At 36.4% G+C, this 26,459-nt stretch overlaps 3 protein-coding genes across 3 annotated transcripts; 2 read left to right on the forward strand and 1 right to left on the reverse strand.

Annotated features, from left to right (window-relative positions):
• The first annotated feature begins 239 nt into the window (after window positions 1–239).
• Window positions 240–6,066, forward strand: LOC133529588 (uncharacterized). The gene is made up of 10 exons (XM_061867334.1): window positions 240–387; window positions 870–982; window positions 1,325–1,476; window positions 1,770–1,852; window positions 2,151–2,368; window positions 3,070–3,240; window positions 3,430–3,627; window positions 4,132–4,304; window positions 4,453–4,530; window positions 5,855–6,066. The coding sequence occupies exons 1-10, from the start codon at window positions 321–323 to the stop codon at window positions 6,024–6,026; spliced, it is 1,425 nt and encodes a 474-aa protein (XP_061723318.1). The 5' UTR covers window positions 240–320; the 3' UTR covers window positions 6,027–6,066.
• Window positions 6,067–8,284: 2,218 nt separating this feature from the next.
• On the forward strand, window positions 8,285–16,460 carry LOC133529585 (uncharacterized). The gene is made up of 12 exons (XM_061867331.1): window positions 8,285–8,393; window positions 9,061–9,569; window positions 9,743–9,977; window positions 10,296–10,507; window positions 11,484–11,669; window positions 12,161–12,313; window positions 12,812–12,984; window positions 13,357–13,431; window positions 14,104–14,142; window positions 14,841–14,867; window positions 14,966–14,998; window positions 16,114–16,460. Exons 1-12 carry the CDS (start codon window positions 8,351–8,353, stop codon window positions 16,418–16,420), a joined length of 1,992 nt encoding a protein of 663 aa, XP_061723315.1. The 5' UTR covers window positions 8,285–8,350; the 3' UTR covers window positions 16,421–16,460.
• Window positions 16,461–21,876: 5,416 nt separating this feature from the next.
• Window positions 21,877–25,929, reverse strand: LOC133529788 (uncharacterized). The gene is made up of 4 exons (XM_061867598.1): window positions 25,450–25,929; window positions 24,426–24,590; window positions 22,986–23,141; window positions 21,877–22,062 (listed from the first exon to the last, which is right to left on the reverse strand). The coding sequence occupies exons 1-4, from the start codon at window positions 25,525–25,527 to the stop codon at window positions 21,886–21,888; spliced, it is 576 nt and encodes a 191-aa protein (XP_061723582.1). The 5' UTR covers window positions 25,528–25,929; the 3' UTR covers window positions 21,877–21,885.
• Window positions 25,930–26,459: the final 530 nt, after the last annotated feature.

A 26,459-nucleotide genomic window follows, 5' to 3' on the forward strand; every position in this document is an offset into this window, starting at 1 on the left:
CTAATTACTTGGTAATATTTTAGGCATGCCGTAGAAATTCAAAACAAAGTGTTGGTGGCTCTTCACCAATGGATAAATAGACTTTCACATCTAAGGTTTTATATTATTTGGGGTGTCAATAAAATAACTCAAATTTCATTCTATTCTTTAATATCCAAATGAATCCCACGGAATGTATTGGTTATATTATAACTTACAATTACAAATATTTCCATATCAGTTTTCATTACTCGAATCCCAACTCATAATCTTTACAAGTGAATGCAAGCCGTGAAATAACTTTTAATTATTGTTCTTTCTTGATCTCAAAACTTCTTTCCATGAGAATGTTTTGTATCGCCATGAAGCCTGTTTTCTTAATTGCAAGTACATTACTATTGTTTTCAGGTAATGTATTCACTACATCAATAGAAATATTATCATTTATGTAGGTATCGACCTTCAATTTACGTTATGCACCTAGAGTCATGATTATAATAATAATAATAAATATTATAGGACATTATTACACAAATTGACTAAGTCCCACAGTAAGCTCAATATGGCTTATGTCGAGGGTACTTAGACAACGTTATATATAATATATAAATATTTAAATACATAGAAAACACCCATGACTCAGGAACAAATATCCATGCTCATCACACGAATAAATGCCCTTCCCAGGATTTGAACCCGGGACCATCGGCTTCATTGGCAGGATCATTACCCACAAGGCCAGACCGGTCGTCATTGGTCACCGGTCGACTATCCAGCTCTGAATACAATTTTGGTCTTTAGTTTTTACCTTTACCAATATATTTTTCTTGTAGTGTGAGATAATTAAGATATTTAAAACTTTCTAGTAACTGGAAAATAAAATATTTCAGATGTACGGGCTATTGAAGTAGCGACGCATATACCGGAAACAGTAGCAAAAATAATCAATGATACCCGAAGGATTATAAATGGCTGGGAGGTCACAGAAGGACGACCGTATATGGTACATGCAGAAGTCAAGAGATTCCAAAATTATATCTTGAGTTAACATTTGAAAAGCTGTTGCAAATAACTCTCTAATCAATCAAACAATACATATTTTTTTATAGTGCTGACGTAACCATGCAGAAATATATTACAGAAAACATTCATTAATTCGTACGCACAAACACTCATACAAACACCGTCAAACCAAAAACATAAGTAGCTATAATGTCGATGTAACTTATGCATTTCACTTAAGTCACCCTTTTTATATAGCCCACAGTCGAAAACCTGTTTTCTATCTCATTTACATTGACTACCTATATAGTAACTTCGTTACAACTTTGCTACAATTTTTAAGGTGCACCTAAAACTGCCCAAAAGCAACCAAAAGCAGCAGGCCTACCGGACCTGGTTATGTGGAGGTGTCATTGTCCATGAGGAGTACATCCTCACTTCGGCAGCATGCATCGAGGACGCTGAGCATTTTTACGTGGTTTCTGGAACTTACAAGTAAAGTCACCGTGTATTTTCTATTTAGATATAAAGATAGAAGAGCTGGGGCAGAAAATTTCATCCAGAGGCAGATAAAATTGTCCGCCAGCAAGGTGTATTGGAAATCGTCTAACTGTTAGATCATCTACGAGCAGGGGCAGCGCTGGACTGGTCATTGAGACAAACCTTTGAGTTGGCCTATCTCCAGCTGTAGTATATGTGTTTTGGCTGATGTGATGATACCCAACGAAACGCATGTTTATGAATTACATCATGCGTTTTTTTCTTTATACAGTCTCCTTTTTTCGCAGGTATTCAATGGAAGATGACAAATACAACAGTCAATGTATCAAGAACGGTGCTAAGAAAGCCATTTGGAAATGTGTTCCTAAAAGTAACTATGGCAAAAGAACTAACATTTTAGCATGACATGATCATTTTCACGTAGATACCTATAGCATCTCTTAAAACGAAGTCAATTAAAATTCTAGGGTAGAGGCTATTTTAACTATACCTATACCGTCTCTGCTCGCCCAAATGCCTTAGATTCTTGATACATATTATGATCATCCTGTCACCCTTCATGATTTCATCGTCTTCGTTAATGGCAAAGTATTAATCAATCCCGTACTGCCTTATTTTGCATCTTTACATCATAATTTTCTTGGATTCGCTGACATATTTTTTTTTAGATTACGTATTCGACGGTCACGAGAACGACAACATCAGATGGATGAACAACGACATCGCCGTAGTTAAGGTGGAGGATGGCTTCGACTTCGATAGGCGAGTGCGCGGCTGCGACTTCATACCCAAGCCGGTCTCTTACAACAACCAGAGCGCCACGCTGGAGAACGCTGGGAATATCGCCTATATCGCAGGCTGGGGAAGCACCTCTAAATACAGCGACGTAAGAATATCTTTCTCATTGTAATCTGTCCTCGTTGTAACCTAAAGAAGCTCGGATGCACTTTAGTTCTTCGGCTACTTGGTCTTGAAGGTTGTCTGGAAGAGATCGCTTTTTAGCGATAAGACCGCCTGTTGTTACCTGGTTCTATTTTCCTTTAAAATTCATTTGTAGTTTTACATGTATGTAAAATGTATAATTGTTGGTGCAATAAAGAATATTTACTTACTTACTTACTACTCTTCAAATGCAGGGTTTGACTTACAACGACCCAGAATTCTTTACCGTCAGTATCTATAAACTGTCTGAATCACAAGCTAATGGGCACATTCAAACGACAGCAACGTATAATATCCTTCTTCCTTTCCCTGTTGCATCATAAAAAAGTCGGAACTCACTCTCTGGTCATTCCGCTACTTCTCAAAATGTAGTGTTATTGTATAGTGTAATCGTTGAGCTCCAGTGACTAGCTTAGTCCTTCATCGAGTATCAGGATACATACCTTTCTCCTTTGTACATTAAGTGATTATGAACCGCTTTCTCCTCCTATAGTTTGTGAACAACCATGTTTTGCAACTATAAATTTTGATCTCCAGGCAGGGATTGTTACTACAGCTCTTAAAGATGGCCCGTATTAACGGGAGAATTATCCAAATATATTTTTTTAGTTTGAGGGCTATTCTTACTATATTTGTATCTTTTAGTGGGCCACGCGAAGAAAGGACATGACCCCGCAAGATCTCCTGGAGACCCGAGTGGAAATCATATCCAAGAATAGGTGCAAGAAACGGTGGGGGTCGCGCTACGCTAACATCATCGAGAACTACATGATTTGCACAAAGGATCTGGGGCAAACCATGTCTGAAATCTGTAATGTAAGTTTTTACAACATTCATTAGATATTGTTTATCAAAGAATTATTGACATGAATAAGTATGTATCCTGTTGTAGAACATCTTTTTTTCGGGTATCTTCGACGAGAAACCGAGGCCTGTTTAGTGCATTTTAGTAGTGTTCCAAATGTAAGCGATACTTGAGATTTCTTAAGTGCCGATCCTTTACAGGAAAAATACGTAGACTGCCAAGATATTAACTACTCCGACGAAGAAGAAGGTAGAAGATTCGTGGAGAAAGTGCCCACAAACTTGGTGATGCACTCTGCGTATGACCACCATCATAATAATGATACGAACACCGCTGTGAATGTGACAAGCGAACGGAGATCCAAAGGAGGAACTGCGGCTGACGGCGGGTTTTGTGAGGTATTTCTTCCATTGTTTATAAATCTAGAATTCAATCTTTGCCTTGGAGTCGTCTTAAAATTTAAATAAAGCATTGTAGACTTTATCGTCGTATTGTTTACCATAAAACAGTAACATTCGCTAGTTTTAAATAATGACTTAATTGTATGCACGGACAAGAAGAGAAAAACCAAGGATATGGTTAAATCCGTTTTTGACTCTACGACAGTCTCTAATGAAGTTGTACACAACAAGTTGTTAACGACTTTTAAGACGCCTCATCGTGTTAAAAATTCTAACCATGGAATTATTCTACTTTCAGCTAGATATAATAGTCCATCTCTATATGTATAGGCATGCTTCAAAAATAGTCTAGAGCTCTTCAAATTAAGACTCGTGAGACTCGTGTTTTTAACAAAACGAATTAAATGTAATATATATTTTCCACCGGAGCGTCCCGAGGACCATGAGGAGTATGGAAAGCTTCAAACTTCCTACCGAACCCATAATAGAATTTTCTTCTAGAATGACCACGGCGGCCCTCTAATCTACGGCGAAGGCGCCAACGCCATCGTTATCGGCATCATCTCCGCCTGCCTCGTCAAAGAGCGTAGCAACAAGTGCTACGGACCCTTCCTTTACACCAGCATATATAAGAACCGCCAGTTCATCTCTTGCTCCATTTTCAAGGATGTGGAGTGCGTATTCTTTACAATTATTTGTCACAATCATTGATTTTATACTCATTATCATAAAATCATGCACAACACAAAGTTTGGAAATTATCTTTTCCTTTTTATCTGCTGAAAAACATTTAACAGAAAACATTTTCTATTTGATTTGCAGACCCAAATGCCGAAGACAGTTTAGATCTGGCGTGACACATACAGAAAAATCAATTTCGTGGAAAAATCATGCAGATGGGTGAGTTTCTAAAATCATGTTGATCACTGAATTACTGATAATTCGTTGATGAAAATAAACAAAACTACATAAGACGTTTTTTCTCGTGTTGGTACTTATTTATGAAAAATATTAAAAAATCTATCAGGGAAATCAGAAAGGAAATCAAGGAAAATGCGATGTAGATTTTGACATTGATCAATAAAAGCAATAAATGTATTATTCAATCGTGGGTCATACTAATTGTAGTCAGAGTTAATGATTAATACTTATCGACTGATCGATAACACGATGAGTTTGTAAATTCAAACAATACAACTAAAGAAAACTAAAACACTTGAGTTACCAATCCCAACAAACTGATATTGGCTTTGTCATAGTCATCATTCGCTTGCCCTTATCCCATTCAATTGGGTTTGGCGCAATAGGTCTTTTTCTTCCATGCTTCTCTGTGTCCTGTTATCTCATCATTCACTTGCGTTCATTTTATGTCATCCCACTTTTAGTAGTAGTAGTAGTAGTAGTAGTAAACTCTTTATTGTACAAAAATACATATTAAAAGTAACATATGTACAATTAGTAAGAAGTACAAAGGCGAACTTATGCCTTTGAGGGATCTCTTCCACGCACTTGGCACTTTTCCTCGGTTTTCCTTTCCTCTTACCTTCCTCCACATTAATACGTAATTCCACATTCCTCCGCATCACATGCTATGAATGCTATGATATGATATTTGCTATCTCACTTTGCTATTTGTTACTTTTCGTATGCTGCTAGTTAGCAAACTATGCTGGTATTCACCGGTTATATACCATTCAGTTGTACGACAATTTAACTTCAGCGCAACAAGAACTAGCCGACTCAGTGGTTCATATTCATATTCATTGAACAACATATAACGTTGTAACTCCGTGCGAAATTCCCTGCAACAACCCGGCAATTTAGGTGAAGAAGCCAAATGAGGACTGGCGGTTGTTGCTTAGACTGTAGGAATGTAAACGCGGTATCAAAGGGCGACTCATATTAAATTCCATATATTCCGCAAATTTAAGATAGCTTAAAGGAGGCGAGGAACCTATTGTCCATTGATTTGAGCTCGTTACAGATACAGCTATGTGAAAGTTCGCAGGAGAAAACTAGTTTCTGTATCCCTGCACTGTAACTGATTGTGAGTTCGTGTTCACCTGGCGAAGCCTGCGTTGCGAATATAAAATAATGGTCCCTGAATAAATTATTTACTATGATAGGATATTAGCTATGTATCAGAATTAAAGATGTCCATAAGCACCTAATAATTTCAACTTTGCAAATAAAATAAAATAAACTAAAATGCTTTTTGCTTCAGACCAGCAGTGAATGAGTTGGATCATCCAGTCAATAACGAAGGCAAGTATGAGTCCAAGAAACCCAAGGAGCCAAGCGTCCCCATAGTGCGCGAAGCTGATAAAGTGTACCCTAACCGAGGATACGTGGTCCGGGCACAGGAGAGAATACAAAACATAACTATCAGCATCTGAGTTGGAGGATATCTTTCGCAATAAAAGTAATGACAAATAATTTAAGGGTTTATTATTTAGCGCCTGATATATTACTCTTAATAAAATCAGTAGGAATCTAAAAAATTTAAACATCAAACAAAAATAATAAATAAAATAATTATAATATACAAATTAATTGTTTTACTTACTCATCATCATCATCATAGCTTTGCTTTTGTCGGTGGAGTAATCGCCAATTATTATTTTTTGTGTATATAATCTGGGCCAGTATTTTAATTTCCTCATACGACCCTTTATTTTTTATGTGGCTGAGATAAGTAATTCTAGGCTTTCCTCTTCCTCTTGTTTTTTCAATCCTACCTTCCAGGATGTTTAGGAAAAAGTTGTCATGCCATATCAGGTGTCCTAACATCTTACCTCTCCTATTTCTTATTGTATTCAATAAGCATTGCTTTTCTCCTTCGTCTTCATTTCAGTGCAGCTAATTCTTTCCATCCTCCGCCAACACCACATTTGGAAAGCTTCCAATTTTGTCTATCTTTTTGTATCAGTGTCCATGTCTTACTCGCATACAAAGCAATGCTCCAGATAAACACCTTTATCAATCGTGTTTTCTTTTTTTGAGATGCGTGCCTTAAGTAGATATTTTGTGTTATAAGGCTCGCTTTTAGCCTTAGCGATTCCCAACTTGATGTCTTCGGTACATCTAGAGTCATTAGTTATGAAGCTTCCTAAATATTTATACTGCTTGACTTTTTCTATTACTGTGTTTTTCTGTCGTCATCAATTTTTGAAACCAGTTTTTGTATTCACTTCGGTCATGGCCATGGCAAACGCCGCGGTATCGTCTGCGATACGTACGAGCATGAAATGAATTTTGTTCCCATTTACTTTAACCCCTCCCAAATCTGACTGTTATAATTTTTTCTGACTTGCTCTATGGAAATGTTACACTAATCGGTGATAATTGACATCCTTAATTGTCTCAATCCCTGTCGGATTCTAGCTTTCCCCTTTTCTTACCCGACCTTCGATAATGGAGACCATTGGTTCTTATAAACGGTGTTTTTTTCATTCCGTTATCATTGGGATATGGCTAAGTAGGTAGGTACATTTAAGGAAACTTATTTTTTGTTTTCGTAAAAAGTGATTAATACCGTATATTGTAACATCAAACAATTGAAATTTAAATTTCCAAATGACATCTCGAATATCGATTGTCCAAGATGGTACTTGCGTTTAGTAGTAAATGTGTAAACTCATACTAAACACTAATCAATATGTAAGCAGGCCCTAAGGCAAGTGTACACGCTCGTTGGGGCCTTATCAGATGAAAATAAATCACTTATTTTCTCCAAAATGGAGTTAATTAAAATACCGGTTTCTTAGAGAAAGTTAATTAATTTCAGGAATGCACCATTAAAATTACCGAAATTTTTAAAAAACACTGTGTATTGTTCGTAAATTATCTTTCTGTCCCTGTAATCAACTCCAATTTCACGCAGAATACCCATCATCCTCTTCCAATCCAACTTGTCGAAAGCTTTTTCTAGATCAATAAAAGCTATATGTGTGTCTTTTACGAGATATAATATTGCCCCTGATCCCTTTATTATTGCTAAACCCATATTGATGTGATCCTATGTTTCGTTCAACTGCTGCTCGTAATCGATTCTGAATAATTTTAAGTAAAATTTTTGAGACTAAATCCTTAATCCTTAAATAATACTAAATCCTTTTAATGCGTGGCATGCCTATTCGAACATCCGAAATTTTATTTGATGTTACATCAATGTCTGTCTTTTTACCTACTATAATGTATGGTAGCTTTAAAATGCGGCAAATTCAGTAGCTTTATAAATATATGGAGTGACTCGAATGATTAAGAGTGTAATTAAATAAGCATAATGATGACTTCAGTTTAAGATCATTTCTGCATCGGCGTCATTTCATTAAATTACTTGTGATGTGATTTCATTCATTAAACCTGAAAAGGTTTAGGTTTTGAAAAAAGGCGATATTTACCTACTTAACATTCTATTTCGAAGTAATGAGTAAAGTGAGAAAGGATTATTATCATGGTAGCTGATTTCTTTCTATTATAGTTAGCAACAAGATAAGGTAAAAAAACAATAATTAACTTATATAACTACCAGCTACAAGAAAAATAATTACTTTGTACAATATTCAATCAATAATTGAAAATATAATTGCTTCGTTATATCCAGGAAATCGAATAATTAAATTTAACGAATAAAATATCAGAATAATTGATTTTTGATGTTTAATTGAAAAGTCATTTCGGAATATTTTTTGGCCTGGGTAGGACCATCACGGTAACTATGGCCAGAATACTACTTTTAGTTTCTTTGGCTCTTTTAATAGGTAAGTTGCATTTCGACTAAAATATTTGGACCCCAATAATATGCCATATTCAAGTTTCTAAATATTCAGCGAGCATTGATTTATATTACTTAGTAACTTTTGGTAAAAATATCACAGGTGCATAATTAAAAAAAATCTCTATTTAATATTTATGGTGCCGTAGATTCCGAGAATGGAGTTTTTGAAAAATCGTACCGCTTTTTAGATCACAATACGGCTGCCAAAAATTTAATTAGCAATTTTGAGGATTTTTTCTAGTAACTTCATCGATTCGAATCTTTCGCTTCATAGAAAAAAAATGAGGAACATAGGTCTAAAACGATTTATGCACTAAAGCTAAAAATATGAAAATTGCTTCGAAAAATGCGCAATTCTATTTTTGAGGGAACTTATGTAGTACCTTTTTTTTAAACTTAAAGCAAAAACATGATATCCGCAATCCCATCCAGCACGCACATCCATCTCGCTCTTGCTTACACTCAGTGAGAGTGAGAGAAGAACACGAATCCACGGGGCCTTAAGCGCCGTAAATCATTTTTTTTATTAAATTAATCAATGTTCTTTACATTTACACAAAGTTCTAAATCGCATAAGTAGGTAGACGTTTTTTTTATGGAAAAGTATAGGTAGAAAATTATACTTAGTTCTTACGTTAAAATTATAACAGGTATAGCATTGTCTGTGCCTTCGACTGATGAAAACACCTCAAGTAAAGATAAAACAGACAAAGCTGCAAGCAAAGAAAAGCATAGCAAAGTTAAAAGCGGCGAAAAAAGTAGCAGTTCCGAAAGTCACGAAAAACATGTAAGTCATGAAAAACACAAAAAGCACAAGAAAGCCAAGAGCAATGAAAGTGATGAAAGCAAAACTCATGAGGTGTATGATAAACATAGAAACCACAAAAAGCACCATGAAAAGCAGGAAGGCCATGAAAAGCACGCGAGTCATGAAAAGCACGATAAACATAAAAAACACGATGATAAACACAAGAAAGACAAACACTCAAAATCCAGGAAGAACCATAGAAAACACAGCCGTCGACAACAGAAAAATGATACTTCGAATTTAATAGTTGACCACGATGATATAGGCTGGGAATATGAAAATACTACTGCAGTGGATACTAGGAGAATATTGTACAGCAAAAATACACCTAAAGGAAAGAGGCCGTACATGGTAAGTGGTGAAACTTCTTTAGGTTATTATTCCCTTAACTTTAAGAAAACAGAAAATATTAATGTTCTTCTTGTTTTTCTACAGTAATGAAAAAAGTATTTAAGCCAAATGACATTTAGAATGGGTAGCATCAATAGTATCAACAGAGGCCAATAAACACTCTTTTCTATCAGGTCTACCTGCAACTTACAAAAGAATCTGCCAAAGCCCACAAATACCGTGGCTGGCTCTGCGGTGGCGTCATCGTAGAACGATACTACGTCCTCACCTCAGCGGCCTGCGTCGAGGATGCCGAGCATTTCTACATTGTCTCCGGCACCACTAAGTTTGTGGACAGCTTCGACTATAAGAGCGACCAATGTGTTTGCAATAATAGGAGGAAGGTCGTTTGGAAGTGTATTCCTAAAAGTAAGATCTTGACACTAATCAGCTGTTTTCATTATAAAGAATCACAAGCATATTTGGGCCACTCACAACTACCTTATTCTAAGGATCGGTTCCAACTCTGAGGGCTTGCCAAGGTTTATGAAATCCAACCAGGAGAGAGCGCAGATGAAAACAAAAAATATGCTAAACAACTGCAAGAAAAACCATACCAACCTAATTTGATCCTTGCTAGATAATATTCATTTTCTTTTTAGAAGCAAACCAGTGAGCATTAGTTTGTTTATTTCCTTACATATCAAATCCACATACTTGCTTACTCCATCGACCTCATGTTTTCAGACTACAAGTTCGATTTCCAAGACAGCATCAAGTGGTCCTCCAACGATATCGCCATCGTGAAAGTGAACAAACCTTTCAAGTTCGGAGTCGTCGAGAAGGGCTGCGACTTCGCCGCGGACATGATCTGCTACAACAATATCAGCCGGGATCTTGAGAAACCAGGAACTAAGGGCTGGATTGCTGGCTGGGGCAGTGGCAGTAACTTTAGAGAGGTATTATTATGCGTAAAAAGTAAAGTAGAGAACCGCATGCAAATCCAAGGAAGCTTCATGCGTTCTTATCAAAGTTATCTCCTCTCATGGAATATCTTGTTATTAAATAGTTTCACAGGAAATCCGGAACTTGGAAGCAAGCCAAAGCTTTTATAAAAAATAACACCAAAACATTTAAGAGGTATATTTTATATTGTTTTCTATTTTGAACCGATTTTTAGGGTTTCGTAGCTAAATGGCAAAAAACGGAACCCCTATGGATTTGTCATGTCTGTCTGTCCGTCCGTATATCATAGCCACTTTATTCCGAAACTATAAGAACTATACTGTTGAGTAGTAGAGATAAACTTGGTGAGTAGATGTATTCTGTGAACCGCATTAAGATTTTCACACAAAAATAGAAAAAAAACTTTTTTAGGGTTCCCCATACTCAGAACTGAAACTCAATTTTTTTTTTCATCGAACCCATACGTGTGGGTTATCTATGGATAGGTCTTCAAAAATAATATTGAGGTTTCTAATATATTTTTTTCTACACTGAAGAGTTTGCGCGAGCGACACTTCCAAAGTGGTAAAATGCGGGTTCCCCTCCCCTGTAACTTCTAAAATAAGATAATGATAAAACTAAAAAAGAATATATGATGTACATTACCATGAAAACTTCCACCGAAAATTGGTTTAAACGAGATCTAGTAAGTAGTTTTTTTTAATACGTCATAAATGGTACGGAACCATTCATGGGCAAGTCCGACTCGAACTTGGCCGCTTTTTAAAGGAAGCGTCAAACCTTGAGGGTTATAATATGACGTAGGTATACTAGGTACTATTTGATCTGAAAACTTTTAATTTAATTGTATTTTATTATGTTATACCTGATATAGAAATATAGGTTTAACCTGATATAGAAATGTTTTTGGAAATAAATTCAATTCAATCATTCAAAATCAGTATTACTAAGTACCTACATCATTTACAGGGAGTCTACCGTCGCCAAAAATCGGTCCACGTCCCAGAAAATGCCAAGTGTCTCCAGGAAGCCAGGGTGTGCATCATGGACAACGAGCATTGCGCGAAGAAATGGTCTCAACGGTTCAGGAGCATCATCCAACAATACATGATTTGCACCAAGGACATCATGAAGAGACTAAGCGAAGTTTGTGACGTAAGTATAATTTTAATTACGCTTTATTTATAATTATAATAATCAAGTTAATCCTTCGAGTATTATTTCATTATTTAGCCCATTAAGATGCAGGAAAATAAAAATCCTCATGTTATAAAAATACAAAAATGCAAAGTCGGATTGTTAGAAACAATAACGCTGACGTCCCAAAACAGGAGTTTGAAGATCAGTCAAGAAGCATACTCGTAACGCATCCGTTGATCATGAATATCATGATCCTCTTCCTTCAGAAATTATGAAGAAGAAGATTCTCTTGATAATATTTCAGTTTAGTCGCTTTAACCAAATGGTAAACTAGTTCTAATAGAGTGTAGTTCAAACCAAGAAGAATAATTTTCAAGCAATTTTATAAGCTCTTTTAACGATTTTGGTCCCGTGAAGCCAATGTTAAAAAAGTTATTTTTAAATAGTTTGTGTAAATTTCTATCGAAGTTGCGGAACAGCTCCATAACAATGATCTCATTTTTTAGAAAAGGTACGCCAACTGCACGGATGTGGATGACTCCAGAAGGACCGACTTAGCAGAGTCCAGAAGAGCCGAGGAAATAGACTTGGGACGACACTTGCAGGACCCTGATGACTATACAGCGAGGCGATCGGCTAGTCAAGGAGGTTTTTGTGAGGTAACAACATCTTATATTATACGAGAATTGTAAACACTTTATTTGACTGTGTGTTTTGTTTTTTGACGTAATTTTAAATTCTGATGACGAAATCATTTTCTATAGAAATGACAATTGTATACAGCGAACAAATTATCACACGAAAGTAGCAAACTTGTCTGTCTGACTAAGGTGGAGAAGAACTAGCTAGTCCACAAGCGCTTTCGTCGCTCGTAACTCTTGCGTTGGTACATATACTCTGCTTACAGAAGGCCGGTAGAGCAAAAAGAGTGAAGCTCTTCCTTTCTGTGTCTGAACGGCGTACGTATGGAAGTATTCGTTCTTGCCCTATGACATTATTCCCAGCAATAAATGTTATATGCCGGTCTTCCCAGCATTTTTCCTTAGTAACAAGTGATTCACACGTTTCAAAGCACTATTTAAGCTGACAATGTAGAATCTGATGGTTAATTAAGTATAGTAATACAAAATATTACAAGTACACCGTTTCATCACCAGAACGACCACGGTGGACCGTTAATAGTTAAGTACCAGCAAAAAGAGCGAGTGATCGGCGTCATCTCAGCCTGCAAGATCGACCCCAAGACTCACAGCTGCCATGGACCCTTCCTGTATACGTCCGTGTTCAAGAACCGCCAGTTCATATCGTGCTCCATCTACAAGGATACCGAGTACGTTTTCCCCAATGGAACTAGTTGACATTCCTAATGCCCTTCTTGCCTTAAAGATTTTACCTCTTGCCAAGTGTCATGAGGCTTTACAGGCTTATTTCCGCTGCGATTGTCAGAATATGCGGCATACACGGCCGTACATTTGTTTTCTTTTAAGTCATTTATATTTGATATTCACTTCAATTTGATACCTGCCTTGTTTCTGGGAAAGTGGCCATGACACGAGACGACGAAGTGAAAAGTAAAAGTTAATTCAGCTACCACATTAACTTAATGCGGATATTTCGAAAGCAGGCTTCAAAATTTGGAATAGCTATAAAAATTAATTTAAAAACTGTTCAATAGTTTATATAAAAAAAATACATTTTCTAGAGAGACCTGCAGACGGGTGTTCCGTACGGGCATCACACATGAAGAATGGACTGTGAATTGGGATAGCGTTAAAGAGTAAGTTATAAAACTCTCGTGAAATCTTGTTGGATAGCTACTGGACGGGTTAGAAGAATAGAGGTTTTAAACTTAATCTTAAAGTTCCTAAAGTTCTATCTACCGCCAAGCTTATTTTGATTTTGTTTTTGTATTGTTCTTCCCTCATTATTGTGACGGTAGTTTGTAATCAGTTGGTATAGTAAACACGGTTGTGATGTCAATCGCTTAGTTTTAGTTTAGATATAGTTTAGCTTTTAAGTCACCTGACCCATTGAAAATCAGCGCCATGGCTTGCCGTGGCGCTGGCGATATGCTGAGTGGGGATTCTTTAAGTATTTTGTGTTGTGTGTGTGTTTTTTATAATCTTGTCATATGTTTGTACAAATTATGATGTCAATAAATGTATTTTCTTTCTTCTTTCTTTCTAAAGTTTCAGATCGTATAGGTATTGCAGTCGGTAAAAGTTTCAAAACCAGGGATAGCAAACCATCGATCTAACATATGTATCACCATACATATGGGTGAATGTTGTTTTACTTTGGCACGACCTGGCAATATATTCTTTCTTTTCCGAGAATCCAATTCAAACCAAGTCTGGTCAACCCTTCTCATTTTGGTCAAATGATACCTTCTTAGAGATCTTAATAGTGGAATGTACCTAATAGATTTTTATTATTTACTTTGCTACAGAGACGATGAAGATAAGAAGGATGACGATGATATTGACGAGTAAGTAAAAAAAAATCAAGTCCGTGAAACAAATGGATATTATTGTTATTACTTGTATCTTATTGTTAAAGAAACTACAGAAAGAAGAAACAACAGACCATACTAATACCATAGAGAAATAAGAAGTACATAGAGTGCTTGAGTTTAGTTTTAGTACTTAATCTAAGTCTAGTTTTAAGATTACTTTGCATGCTATTGTATAGCAAAATATGTTTTTGTACTGGATTTTTTACTTACCACCACCATTGTACCATATTTTATGCGAATAAAGGACTTTACTTTACTCACTCCATACATCAGTTTTGGTACCAAAACGCTTATTATTTTCGTAGTCGACATCTAGCATCGAGTAACGGAACTCTCAGTACTGCTACTCGACAACAGATATCGCAGCAAACAAAAAGTCTAATGCTCAACGATTTACCGCTAATACTCGTATTATATCCAGAGTAACCGGAACTCTATTTTCAATTCCTACGCTTACTCTGGTTATAATATTAGCTGTAAATCGTTGAGCATTAGACTTTTTGTTTGCCGCGATATCTATTGTCAAGTAGCAGTACTGAGAGTTCCGCTACTAGACGCTAGATGTCGACTACGAAAATAATAAGCGTTTTGGTACCAAAACTGATGTATGGAGTGAGCACTCTTGATCTTTTTAATTCTCTTTGCTAATACAACCCTGTAATTTATTTCAGCAATGATAATAGGGATGACGATGACAGGTCGGTGAAATTAATTTCAATAACTTTTATACTTTAAATTATTGCTCATGATGCCTTCGAAAGCTAATTTCCTGTTTTTTATAAATTGTTTGTTTCAGTGATGACGATTCTAGAGAGACTTTAAGAGAGTCGTAAGTACTTTATGTTTTATGATCTAATACTCAAACGAATCATAAAACGATAACATGAATTATAATATTATTTACAGTACATATGGGGCTACTTTATAGCACTAGTGCGAGAAGTAGCATATTACGTTACTGTGTCGAACATTTAAAGGGCCATATGTACTGTAAAACGTTGTACGATACATGTGCGAATAGGTAATTCGCAACTCGTGTCGATTTAAAACACTCCCTTCGGTCGTGTTTTAATTTATCGCCACTCGTTTCGAATTTCCTACTTTTCGCACTTGTATCGTAATGTACTATTACAGTACATATGGTGCTACTTTACCGCACTAGTGCGAAAATTAGCATATTACGTTACTGTGTCGAACATTTAAAGGGCCATATGTACTGTAAAACGTTGTAGGATACATGTGCAAATAGGTAATTCGCAACTCGTGTCGATTTAAAACACTCCCTTCGGTCGTGTTTCAATTTATCGCCACTCGTTTTGAATTTCCTATTTTTCGCACTTGTATCGTAATGTACTATTGTAACTTCAGAACGTAAACGAGGTACAATAATATGATTAGCATTTGCCTACCTAAATGCACCTAGAGCAGTACAGTACCACTGCCAATGCCACTGGCTGTATGACTATGAGCAATAACTGCAATAAGATTGAATATGACGACCGGTTTGGCCTAGTGGGTAGTGACCCTGCCTACGAAGCTGATGTTCCCGGGTTCAAATCCTGGTAAGGGCATTTATTCGTGTGATTAGTATGGATATTTGTTCCTGAGTCATGGGTGTTTTCTATGTATTTAAGTATTTATAAATATTTATATATTATATATATCGTTGTCTAAGTACCCACAACACAAGCCTTATTGAGCTTACTGTGGGACTTAGTCAGTTTGTGTAATAATGTCCTATAATATTTATTTATTTATTAATTATATCATTACTTAGTTGAGCTTCAACTTAGGTTCTTAAAATTTTCATTTGCATTTAGAAATCAGAAATTATTTATTTACATTGATACAGTAAAGTTATAGAGATGTTATATTACATTGTGTTTGTACAGTGTGCAATTAAAATAAAATAAATATAGAATGTTAAATTAATTATCATTTCAGCAAGAAGCAGGCCAAGTCAGCTGAATCTAGTTCAAGCAGCGAGGAGAGCAAAGAAAAACCCAAGCACAGCAAAAAGGATAAGTCGGCAGAAAAATTAAAAAAAAATAAAACAGCTGAAAAGCGGGATAGCTCTAGCTCGGAAGAGCAAAAGAAAAGTAAAAAAGAAAAAGATGTAAAAGTATTAAGAGACGCGTCTTCAGATAGTTCATCAGATTCTGAAGAAAGGAAAGTGAGGCGTTCCAACAAGGATGTGTTTTATGAGTCTAGCAGAGACGAGAATGTAAATGAGCCAAATAGTAACGAGTAGTAATTAGACATTTTCAGGCATTAAAATTTGTAGCAAGCTATTTTTACGAGTTTCATTTGACGAAACGCAAGTAGAGAAGATACCTTGAAATTCCCATGTCGCAACGTTAGACAAGGTCCTAGTTCTAAACAGTACTAGGTTAGTAGGTGTTGATATAAAAATTCATAATCATAGTAATAGTTATAAGAATTCATAAAATCTTGGGAGATATTACCTATATATTGTGTTTCGTCGTTTATTTTGAACGCTCATAACTTGAATTTCGTTTATACTGGATAAACAAAACACAGTAATAGTTACAAGAATTCAAAAAATCCTGGGACATATTACCTATGTGTTTGTACTGCAATATTTTACTAGAAGAATGTTCTTTTATGTACAAGTAAGCGAAGGTGTCCGTTTCAGATTGGGCAAAAATTCTGTCGTATGTCCGAATGTTCTTCTCTACAGGTCGCTTTTCTCAACCAATTCTCGTGCTATTATGTTAGCAGTTAAAATATATTTTACTGTCGTTTGGTTTTTTTTTTGAAAATGTAAAAAATGGTGGAAATTTACATAAAGGACTTAAGCAGCAGTGGCACTTAAGTCCATTGTGAGTTCGCAGTGATAATGACTTAACGAAGTTTTTATTTCTATATTGTTTAAGCTTTTCGCGAGTTCTACAGCTCACAGAGCCACTAAGCACCTAGTTATAATATTCGTCAACCCTGACCGCCAGGGCAGTCAGACGTACGCGCTAATTTCAAAATTACACACCTTTTTAGGGTTCCGTAGCCAAATGGCAAAAAACGGAACCCTTATAGATTCGTCATGTCCGTCTGTCTGTCCGATTCTGTCCCAGCCACTTTTTTCCGAAACTATAAGAGCTATACTGTTCAAACTTAGTAAGTGGATGTATTCTCTGAACCGCATTAAGATGTTCACACAAAAATAGAAAAAAAACAATAAATTTTGGGGGTTCCCCATACTTAGAACTGAAACTCAAAAAATCTTATTTCATCAAACCCATACGTGTGGGGTATCTATGGATAGGTCTTCAAAAATGATATTTAGGTTTCTAATATCATTTTTTCTAAACTGAATAGTTTGCGCGAGAGACACTTCCAAAGTGAAAAAATGTGTCCCCCCCCCCCCCCTGTAACTTCTAAAATAACAGAATGAAAAATCTAAAAAAAATATATGATATACCATGCAAACTTCCACCGAAAATTGGTTTGAACGAGATCTAGTGAGTAGTTTTTTTTTAATACGCCATAAAATTTAAAAAAAAAAATTTTCATCAAACCCATACGTGTGGGGTATATAGATAGGTCTTCAAAAATAATATTTAGGTTCCTAATATCATTTTTTTTCTAAACTGAATAGTTTGCGCGAGAGACACTTCCAAAGTGGTAAAATGTGTGTCCAAAGTGGTACAATGTTAAACAAGATCTAGCAAGTAGATTTTTTTAAGGTGGTTCGATTTTCATACAAAAAACAATCGCTATTAATTAATTAATTACACAATATTATTACATAACTAGTTGCGCATCTATCTACTTTCGAATATTCATTTGCGCTAAATTAATAGAAAAACTTTGTTTCATACAGAAATCATGCAATAATCAACGTTATATTTTTATAAATTTTACTCATGTGTGTGTGACAAATGTCGTGTACAAATACATTGCGGCGTTGCCACTCCATGCCTCGGCCGGCCATCGGCGCGACGTTGCGATGTTTCACGCGTTTATAGCTGACTTTGTCGACACTGACACTCAGTGTGACCAGGCGTACGATAATTGTCGTACATGTACGATAATTTGGGCCCCGGTATGACGTAATGTTCCAAAGAGCATTATCGTACACTAAAGTACTATACTTTCAGCCCTTGGATGATGCCACCTTAAAACTCTAGTAATTTGAAGCAAAATATGACACTTTCTCTCAGAAATAGGCTAAAATTAGTATCTTTTGGGTGTTCGGCTCCTTGGTGTAAGTTTAAAGTTTAAAATGTCACAATTTCCTGTATACCGTTTGAGTCTATCCCAAAAATACACAAACATAAACAGATTTTTTTGCGCAATTTAGACGAAAATTGTCTTTTTTTTATTATTAATTGGAAATTTAAGCTTATTTTGCTAGACATTTTTAGGGGCTGCCTTTTTGATTGGCGTACGATATTTTTTTCAACGGTACAATAATATTGACACTCAAGTACGATAATTCTCTTCCGCTCACCTGGCAACACTGCTGAAACTTGACAGGACCTGGGGGCCTACCGCGAAAACCTAAATTCGCAAATTGCGGGGATCTTTCTCTTTTACTCTCACTAAGACGTAATTAGAGTGACAGAGAAAAATGCCCGAAATTGACGAATTTCGATTTTCCCGGTAGCCGCTCTGGTGCTTGAGGTACTTGATAGAAAACAACGCTGCCGCATGTTCTGAATTGTGATTTTATGTGTTTTTGGATTGAAAATGATAGCAACGTCTAAATCAAGTTACAAAAATCATCGATATTCTGGTCCGCGAAAAACCAGGAAAAGTGTAACTGTAATTGGAGTCTACAAAAATGACCAATTCATAGAAAATATGACCTAGAAACTAGTTCACTTTTATAAAACTCAATTTTGCCCGAGATTGTACTTAGGCGAATACCTAAGGGAGCTAAGTGTATTGATCTTGAATAATTAGTTGGCTAATACATATATGACTCCAACATGATATGGACATTTACATCATAACTATTATACCTAGTTGGTTACTAAGTTCTGTTACTCGATTTCTTTCTTTCTTCCTAGCGTTGTCCCAGCATATTGCCACGGCTCAATGGAGCTTGGGGTCCGCTTTGACAACTAATCCCAAGATTTGGCGTAGGCACTAGTTTTTACGAAAGCCACTGCCATCTGACCTTCCAACCCAGAGGGTAAAACTAAGCCTTGTTGGGATTAGTCCAGTTTCCTCACGATGTTTTCCTTCACCGAAAAGCGACTGGTAAATATCAAATGATATCTGTTCTGAAGTGCTGTTACTCGATTTGCAACCTCTTTATTTCCGTTAAAACAAATGCTACCGAAAAAATAAAAAATGACATAATGTGGTGGATTTGTGAGCTATAATTATACACCACACATAACGCTTATCTCGTCGTATCTATAATGAATTGGGGCCTAAAAGAGAATCGTATTCCAAATTTTTTGAAACGCTTGTATTACTATTATTTTCTATATTAACTAAAAGTTGCCTTAAAATTCAGCTTTTATACTAAAAACGGCTTTAAATATGTTAAATTAACAAAATATATTTTGACAGATGCTTTCGCGCCCAAGACGCTCTTTGAAAATTGTTGACGTCACAGTATATGGTTTGACACATAACTACATACATACGTAGAAGATACGAACTGTCAACTGATATTTGTCATTTGTTGTTAATCGCCTAACTGTCAACAGTGTCAATCCGAGAGTTGTGACGTCATCAGAATCTTCAATGACGTTTCGAGTTTGGTCACGTGATGTGTGCCAAAAGTTATTTTAAATTCAATTTTTATAAAAATATGGTCATTACAGGTCCCCTAAAAGCAGTTTAACATGTTCTTATAATCCAAAAGAATTTATTGGGATACAATTATGCTCTAAGATTTGTAGATGGAAACAACCCTATTGCGTTGCACAAATGTGGGCACCCGCCAAACATGATTTGGGTGTGTCATACTCAGGGCTAACACAGATTCATTTCTGTGAAAAAAGTGTGAAAACCGGAAACTGGAAACCGTTCTCGAACCAATAGTGAAGCCCTTAAGCCACACCCTATTTCAAAACCAGCCATGGATCTTTGAACAGGACTCAGCTCCTGCACATAAGGCAAAAACAACTCAAGCCTGGTTTCGAAGGAACAAAATTGACTTTATTGCCCACGAAGACTGGCCGTCCTCCAGCCCGGACCTTAAGCCCCTGGATTATGCCATATAGCAGGTTATTGAGGAGAAAGCCTGTGCTAAACCCCACACAAATCTTAACTCCCTCAAGCGGGCCATAGTTAAGACAGTGACGGAATTAGACATGACAATCGTGCGTGCCGCTATTGATGACTGGCCTCGTCGTTTGAGGGCCTGTGTCAAAGCCAGAGGAGGCGATTTTGAATGATATTGTCATATGTAATTCCTGATTTTGTGTACTTCATTTTAATATATACTTTTTTAAACTTTCGTTGGTATATTTTATGTAGATAAAGATTATTGCAGTAACAGAATTTAATAACCAACTAGGTAGAAAATAAATTGGATATGATGTGATCCGTTGAATGAAATTGACAATAAATAAAATAAATAAATAATTTTCTATCTCTAGGCATTGTGTGAAACTTCTAGTTGTGTCAAAATATCGGGAAATCAATAATATAAACAAACATGGTAAATATCTCATTTCTTTTTATAATGGTTATAAATAGAAGGCCATGCAATTTTGTAACTCACTGTAATTTAATTAAATGTATCGTAAAAAAATGTTTTAATTCTACTGTAAAATAGTACCTACTTTTTTAAAGGCTGGGCAGTAAGGGATTGCTTTAATTTTAGAACAAAACAGCGTTTTTTTTTTAAAAAAAATACCGGAAAATCTGACTTACAAATTTAGACTTTCTTAGGTTCATTCTACTTAGAATCTTCTCCACCCTAGCATTAAAAAAAGATATCCTAAAATATCCATACCATTACGTCACATTTTAGTGTGAAAGAAATTACAATGTAAAACTAAAATTTCAATACAAATTTTCGGGTTTTTTTAGCACGAGGATTGATTATGCTAGTGATTCTGAGTTGGAAGAACCCAAAAATATCATGATGTGTGAGAATCAGATTTTTAATATTTTCATGGAAAACGCTCATATTTCTCATAAAATAATTTAATAATAATAGGTACTTGATAATACTGATAACAAAAAAAAATCTAATGAGTCTCGAACCCACATCCTCTTGCATGTATTTCCACGTACATACCGCAACGCCATTGAAGCTTACTCACGCTGTGCCAAATTGTCTACTACAAGGATCCCAGTAAGACTGTTTCAATGTGTGAGTGATACTTAGAAATAGAGTCAAGAAACATTCTGTCGACATTAAGGGGTAGTTTTTGTACAATAAAGTGTTCAATGTTTGTTGTAATAGTTCAATATTTATTTAAAGAGTGCGCTAAATATAATTTACAGTATAGAAATACCAAGACTACTCCACAAAAAAATTAAAACTCAAAATTTGCAATTGTGGCGCCATCTAGTGAGGTTTAAGCTTTGGGTAACCTAGTCGAACCACCTTAATACGTCTCAAATGGTACGGAACCCTTCATGCGCGAGTCCGACTCGCACTTGGCCGCTTTTTTTTGGGGGAGTAGACCTCGAGTTCCTTGGGGATGCAAACGAGAAAGCGTTTATAATTCATCTTACCATCAAATAACCTCATGGATGGGGAAAATAAAAGACTTGTTACATTCAAAGCTGTTCAATAATAAAATCGAGCTTCAAGCATGCTAGAAAAGTTTTCATGTTCTTACAAGTGCTGTCCGGATTGTTATATAAATTAATGGTCACCTGGTAGCGGCCCGCCGTGGCCCCGTTGACGGGCAGATCATCGTTGTCCGCTTTCAAGTCGTGGACTTCATACGGACCCTGAGAACATTAAAAACTTATCCATATGTTCTAGAATTTAAGTAAAGCGGCGTTAGAGTCTGTTCGGAAAGAGAAGAGTCGTGGAATGTATTGGGCCCCATTTATTCTCTTGCCGAACAGACTCTAGTGGGCGTGTAAGTCACGAGATTGCCAATGATTATTACTCGTCATCGTAAAATAGGAGTACCTCATATTTTTCGTTACAAAAAATTGTAATACAAAGCAGCGAGTAGAAGTTTTTAACAAAAATTTCTTTGTATAACATTTAATTACTAAAATAATAGGGGGTAGGTAAGACTGCAATGTTCTCACATAAACCATAGAGTAACTTATACATATACCTACATCATGCATCAAGGCGGTTTGTTTACGGAGGCCTACCGCGAACCGCGAAAATCAAAATTTCGTTATCTGGCCTGTATCGCTCGATTATGCAAGAGTGATAGAGAGGTAGATAACAAAATTTATATTATATTATTATTATATATGTGTTATAATTTATATATGTGTTTTGTGTTAGGCCCTGAGTATGTGGTAGAGGCGCCCCCTACGCAGAGTTTTGCGTGATATCGCCTATTAGTACCAGACAGATATATGTCACGTAAATGTTGTAAATGTTCATGACAAGTTCGATGAAATTTAAGCATGTTGTTATAAAATGAAAGCGCGTCTTCGATTGTATGGGAGCGCTTCTTGGTGGCGGATTCGTGTGACTTTTAACTTAACAGTGAAAATTTACATTTTTAAGCAGGTCATGTAAATGATTTTAAAATTAATGATTTTGAACCATATAAATAACACGGTATTTTTTTTAAACGAGTTCGTTGCTGCACAAAAGAAACAATTCTTTTGTTTAACAGATTAGGATCTGAGGCATAAACATCATTTGAGAAAATTCATACTATACTGATATTAGCACTTACAGCAGGAAACGGACATGTATTCGGAAAGCCGAAGTAGCTGAAATATTTTGCGTACAGACTCTCCTGGTTCCCAAACTCCTTGCAAACGTCACATATATCGTGGGAGATTATCATTTCGTATTGGCCGTTGATTTCTCTTTCGACCCTTAGTTCAACCTGAAATGCAAATAGATACATTAAGACTCGCTGTCCCATTTGTGCCCAAAAATCTCCTGAGACCGCGAAGTCACAAGCTTTTGGCAGTCCCAATTACACGCACTGTATCATATAAAAACTCACCAGCTGTGCGGACTCTAAGGCTGCTGAACTCGCTTCTGTCATGGGCACCAAAATGTGATATGTTTGCAATTCAATGGATGGTTGTGTATGATGGATGTCTGATGTACTGTGAGGTGATGGAGATGGACGATAGTTGATTGTCGAATTTAAACTGTCATGAGACTCGTGAGACCTACTAACATTATAGTAATTTTACGGTACGCGAAGCACAGCCGTCGTGAAACTCGCACTGTTGGTGCTTGAGAAAGGAGACCTAGGCTCTCCGAAACATGTCGCGCGAGTGACTAAAAACACGTGAGTGTAAACCGTAAAATTAGTTTAATGATAGTTGATTGTGTTGTAATCCGATTTTCCTATTGTGAACGACTGTAATGCACTATATTATGATTTCATATAAATTAATTAAAAGTCTAAGCGCCAAAAAAATATCTGGCTGAATCTTATTTGTAGGGTCGCGAGAGCATGCCATAGACTAATGAGCACTTTTTGTGCAATAATTATAGAAGACTGTGGATTTGCAGTTGCCAGAAATAAGTAGCTATGGGCAGTAAACAAAAATCCAACTTATCAAAGCTTTATCTTGGTTTGTTGTAAGCGTACGGGAATGTTATGCACAGAGATGATAAGAACGAAAAAACGAGTGTAACGAGAAATGTACCTACCCAAGTACGAGTATGTTATGAGAGAGAAAAGGTGAACCAGGTAAAAGATAGAAAGAGCGATATTAATATGAAAGTAGTGAATGATTACAAAACGGGCGAAAATAGGTAAGCATGTATAAAATTAAAAGGACATTGGATGGCAAGCGGATCATATGAACCATTTTTTTCCAAGTAAAATAACTCTGCTTCTGAGTGCTGAGAATACCGTACCATATGTTGGTTAATATATATATATATATATATATATATATATATACCTTTTTAGCCGGTTAGGGTGCCGTACCCAAATGGTAAACCGCACCCTATTACTAAGACACCGCTTTCCGGGCGTCCGTCTGTCTGTCTGTCACCAGGCTGAATCTCATGAACCGTGGTAGTTAGACAGTTGAAATTTTCACGAATGTATTTTTGTTGCCGTTATAACAACAAATACTAAAAAATACGGAACTCTCGGTGGGCGAGTCCAACTCGCACTTGTCCTATTTTATATAATACTCACCATGGTAGCACTGTCGAAACCTTTATGAAAATATATAGTGCCGGTCATGAACGACGTCGTCTCATTATATCTGTCGACTTCCACGGCCGACGTGTCCACGTAGGACTGGCTGGTCGCATCGGGGCACACATACACGGGCGAGTCGAAGTTTAGCACGAATTCCGCCTGAAATGGTGGCAGGTTTACTAATGTGTTGCTGCAGAAAGTTATTTAGAATTTTGTATTGTAATGTTACTTAGAAATGTCGTTTGGTAGAAATACTTTTGACATACTGCGTTTCGCATAAAATTACTTCGCAGAATTTCTTTTCCCATTAATATTTTGGCAGAAAACCCTAATGTAACCCACTTGGAAAATTCTGCCAAATGTATATTATGCGAAATGACTATTACGAGTAGGTATGGCAAGTATATATTTATGCGAAAGTATCAATTTGACTAAAAGTTGTTCTGCGAATTGTACCTATTTCTGGCTGGTCGCTTATACTACTTGTACCACCTGGAATACTTTTCCACCTAGACGTAGACATAAATCTCTAGATACAGTTCGCGTCCAAAAGTATCCCTTATCTTACAGTCTACTTATGTTTTCTACATATAGAGACATCTTTTTTGACAGAGCTCTAACGAAGGTCTCCGGTTCAGCTTGGGCAAAAATGCTTTCGTATGTCCGGATGTTCTCCTCTACAGGTCGTAATCCTCAACCGATTCTCGTGAATACTTACAGGTTCGATGATTAAATATATTTTTTTACCGATTCAGCAATAAGATTTTTTTTAATGGCTGAGCCACACATTATTCACTTTTTAGTTATACTTGCGAGGTCTTATAGCTCACAGAGCCACTGTTAGGCTGTTAGAGAATGATAAGTAGATACTTTTGACGACTAGTGTGATCCGCTACTTTTGTTGCTAACTGTACTTACAGTACCGGATTTATATTTTAGACTCTTAAAGAAATATTGCGTTTGAAGTTGAAGGCCTTTCACTTCTCATGGCGCTAATAAATAGAATTTATTCACTTACATCTACAGGACTCTGGCAGTCACAAACTCCAACGAAATACAGGAACAAAAGTATAAACATCTCTTCAAAACTCTTCATTGTAAACAGTGGCACTACAAACTGACGTATTTAAATACATATTACATTGCGTGTGGCATCAGATAAACTTATCTGATTATCTGACATAGTGGTAGAATGTCTGATATGTTAGATAGCTGTAACAACTTAATAGCTGTTATTATAATTAGGAGGAAGTTCTGTTTTGTTAACAAGTATCAAACGTGTACGATGATTCCAACAGGCAACGTAGAATAGAATAGGTCATCAATATATGGTGAAGCTTGATATTGTTAGTCATAATTTAAAACAACAGCTAACGCAACTAATAAATTATTTCACTGCAAGATCACTTTAACAAACAGAATAAATATGATACCATTTACTACGATAAACTTTAGTTAAAATTTTAAATTTGAAATTTTACGCGTTGGGATGTATTGTAACAGGCGTTGACAGCAGCTGTCTTTATTTCGGCTTAAGGGTGTTTAAAGGCTGGAGTCGACTAGGCGCGTCGAGGCGAATCGAATCGCAATCGAGCAACACCGCCGGCTTCAACAAGTCGGAATCATTTAGGACTATGAATGGTAAATTCGAATCGTTGCGCTGCGCCTCTTCGTCAGTCTTGTGTAGATCGTCAATGTAGTCAGTAGACCATTGGTCGAGGTTTTCGACAGAGGTATATCTTAATGACGACTCTGGTTGTTAAATCCTCAAAGTCGTCAATAGGCACAGTTTCGTGATTATGTCCTCCCAGACGCATCCGTCGACTATGGAAGGTAGAGTTTAATTCCACACTCCATATAATTATTATTTCAGATTATGGAAGGTTAAGGAGAACAATCTATTATGGTAGAATTGTTGCTAGTGTCCAGCTGGCAGCTGATATAATAGTTCGGAATCTCTCCGTTGGCGCTAGGGTAGCACAAGGAAATGACATGAACTTAGACGTTATTGACGGAGTGAATTGCGCT

Source organism: Cydia pomonella, chromosome 21 (assembly GCF_033807575.1).
Source record: "Cydia pomonella isolate Wapato2018A chromosome 21, ilCydPomo1, whole genome shotgun sequence".
Classification (NCBI taxonomy): Eukaryota; Metazoa; Arthropoda; class Insecta; order Lepidoptera; family Tortricidae; genus Cydia; species Cydia pomonella.

Bases quoted from the DNA above. Each gene is read 5' to 3' on its own strand.
- LOC133529588 (XM_061867334.1), top strand. From the start codon at position 321: ATGAGAATGTTTTGTATCGCCATGAAGCCTGTTTTCTTAATTGCAAGT. The intron at 983-1,324 runs GTACATGCAGAA...ACAATTTTTAAG, and splicing joins CAGAAGGACGACCGTATATG to GTGCACCTAAAACTGCCCAA. The intron at 3,241-3,429 runs GTAAGTTTTTAC...GATCCTTTACAG, and splicing joins CCATGTCTGAAATCTGTAAT to GAAAAATACGTAGACTGCCA.
- LOC133529585 (XM_061867331.1), top strand. From the start codon at position 8,351: ATGGCCAGAATACTACTTTTAGTTTCTTTGGCTCTTTTAATAG. The intron at 9,570-9,742 runs GTAAGTGGTGAA...CTTTTCTATCAG, and splicing joins AAGGAAAGAGGCCGTACATG to GTCTACCTGCAACTTACAAA. The intron at 12,314-12,811 runs GTAACAACATCT...TTTCATCACCAG, and splicing joins GTCAAGGAGGTTTTTGTGAG to AACGACCACGGTGGACCGTT.
- LOC133529788 (XM_061867598.1), bottom strand. From the start codon at position 25,527: ATGAAGAGTTTTGAAGAGATGTTTATACTTTTGTTCCTGTATTTCGTT. The intron at 24,591-25,449 runs GTAAGTGAATAA...CCACCATTTCAG, and splicing joins ACTGCCAGAGTCCTGTAGAT to GCGGAATTCGTGCTAAACTT. The intron at 22,063-22,985 runs GTAAGTGCTAAT...TAATGTTCTCAG, and splicing joins ATACATGTCCGTTTCCTGCT to GGTCCGTATGAAGTCCACGA.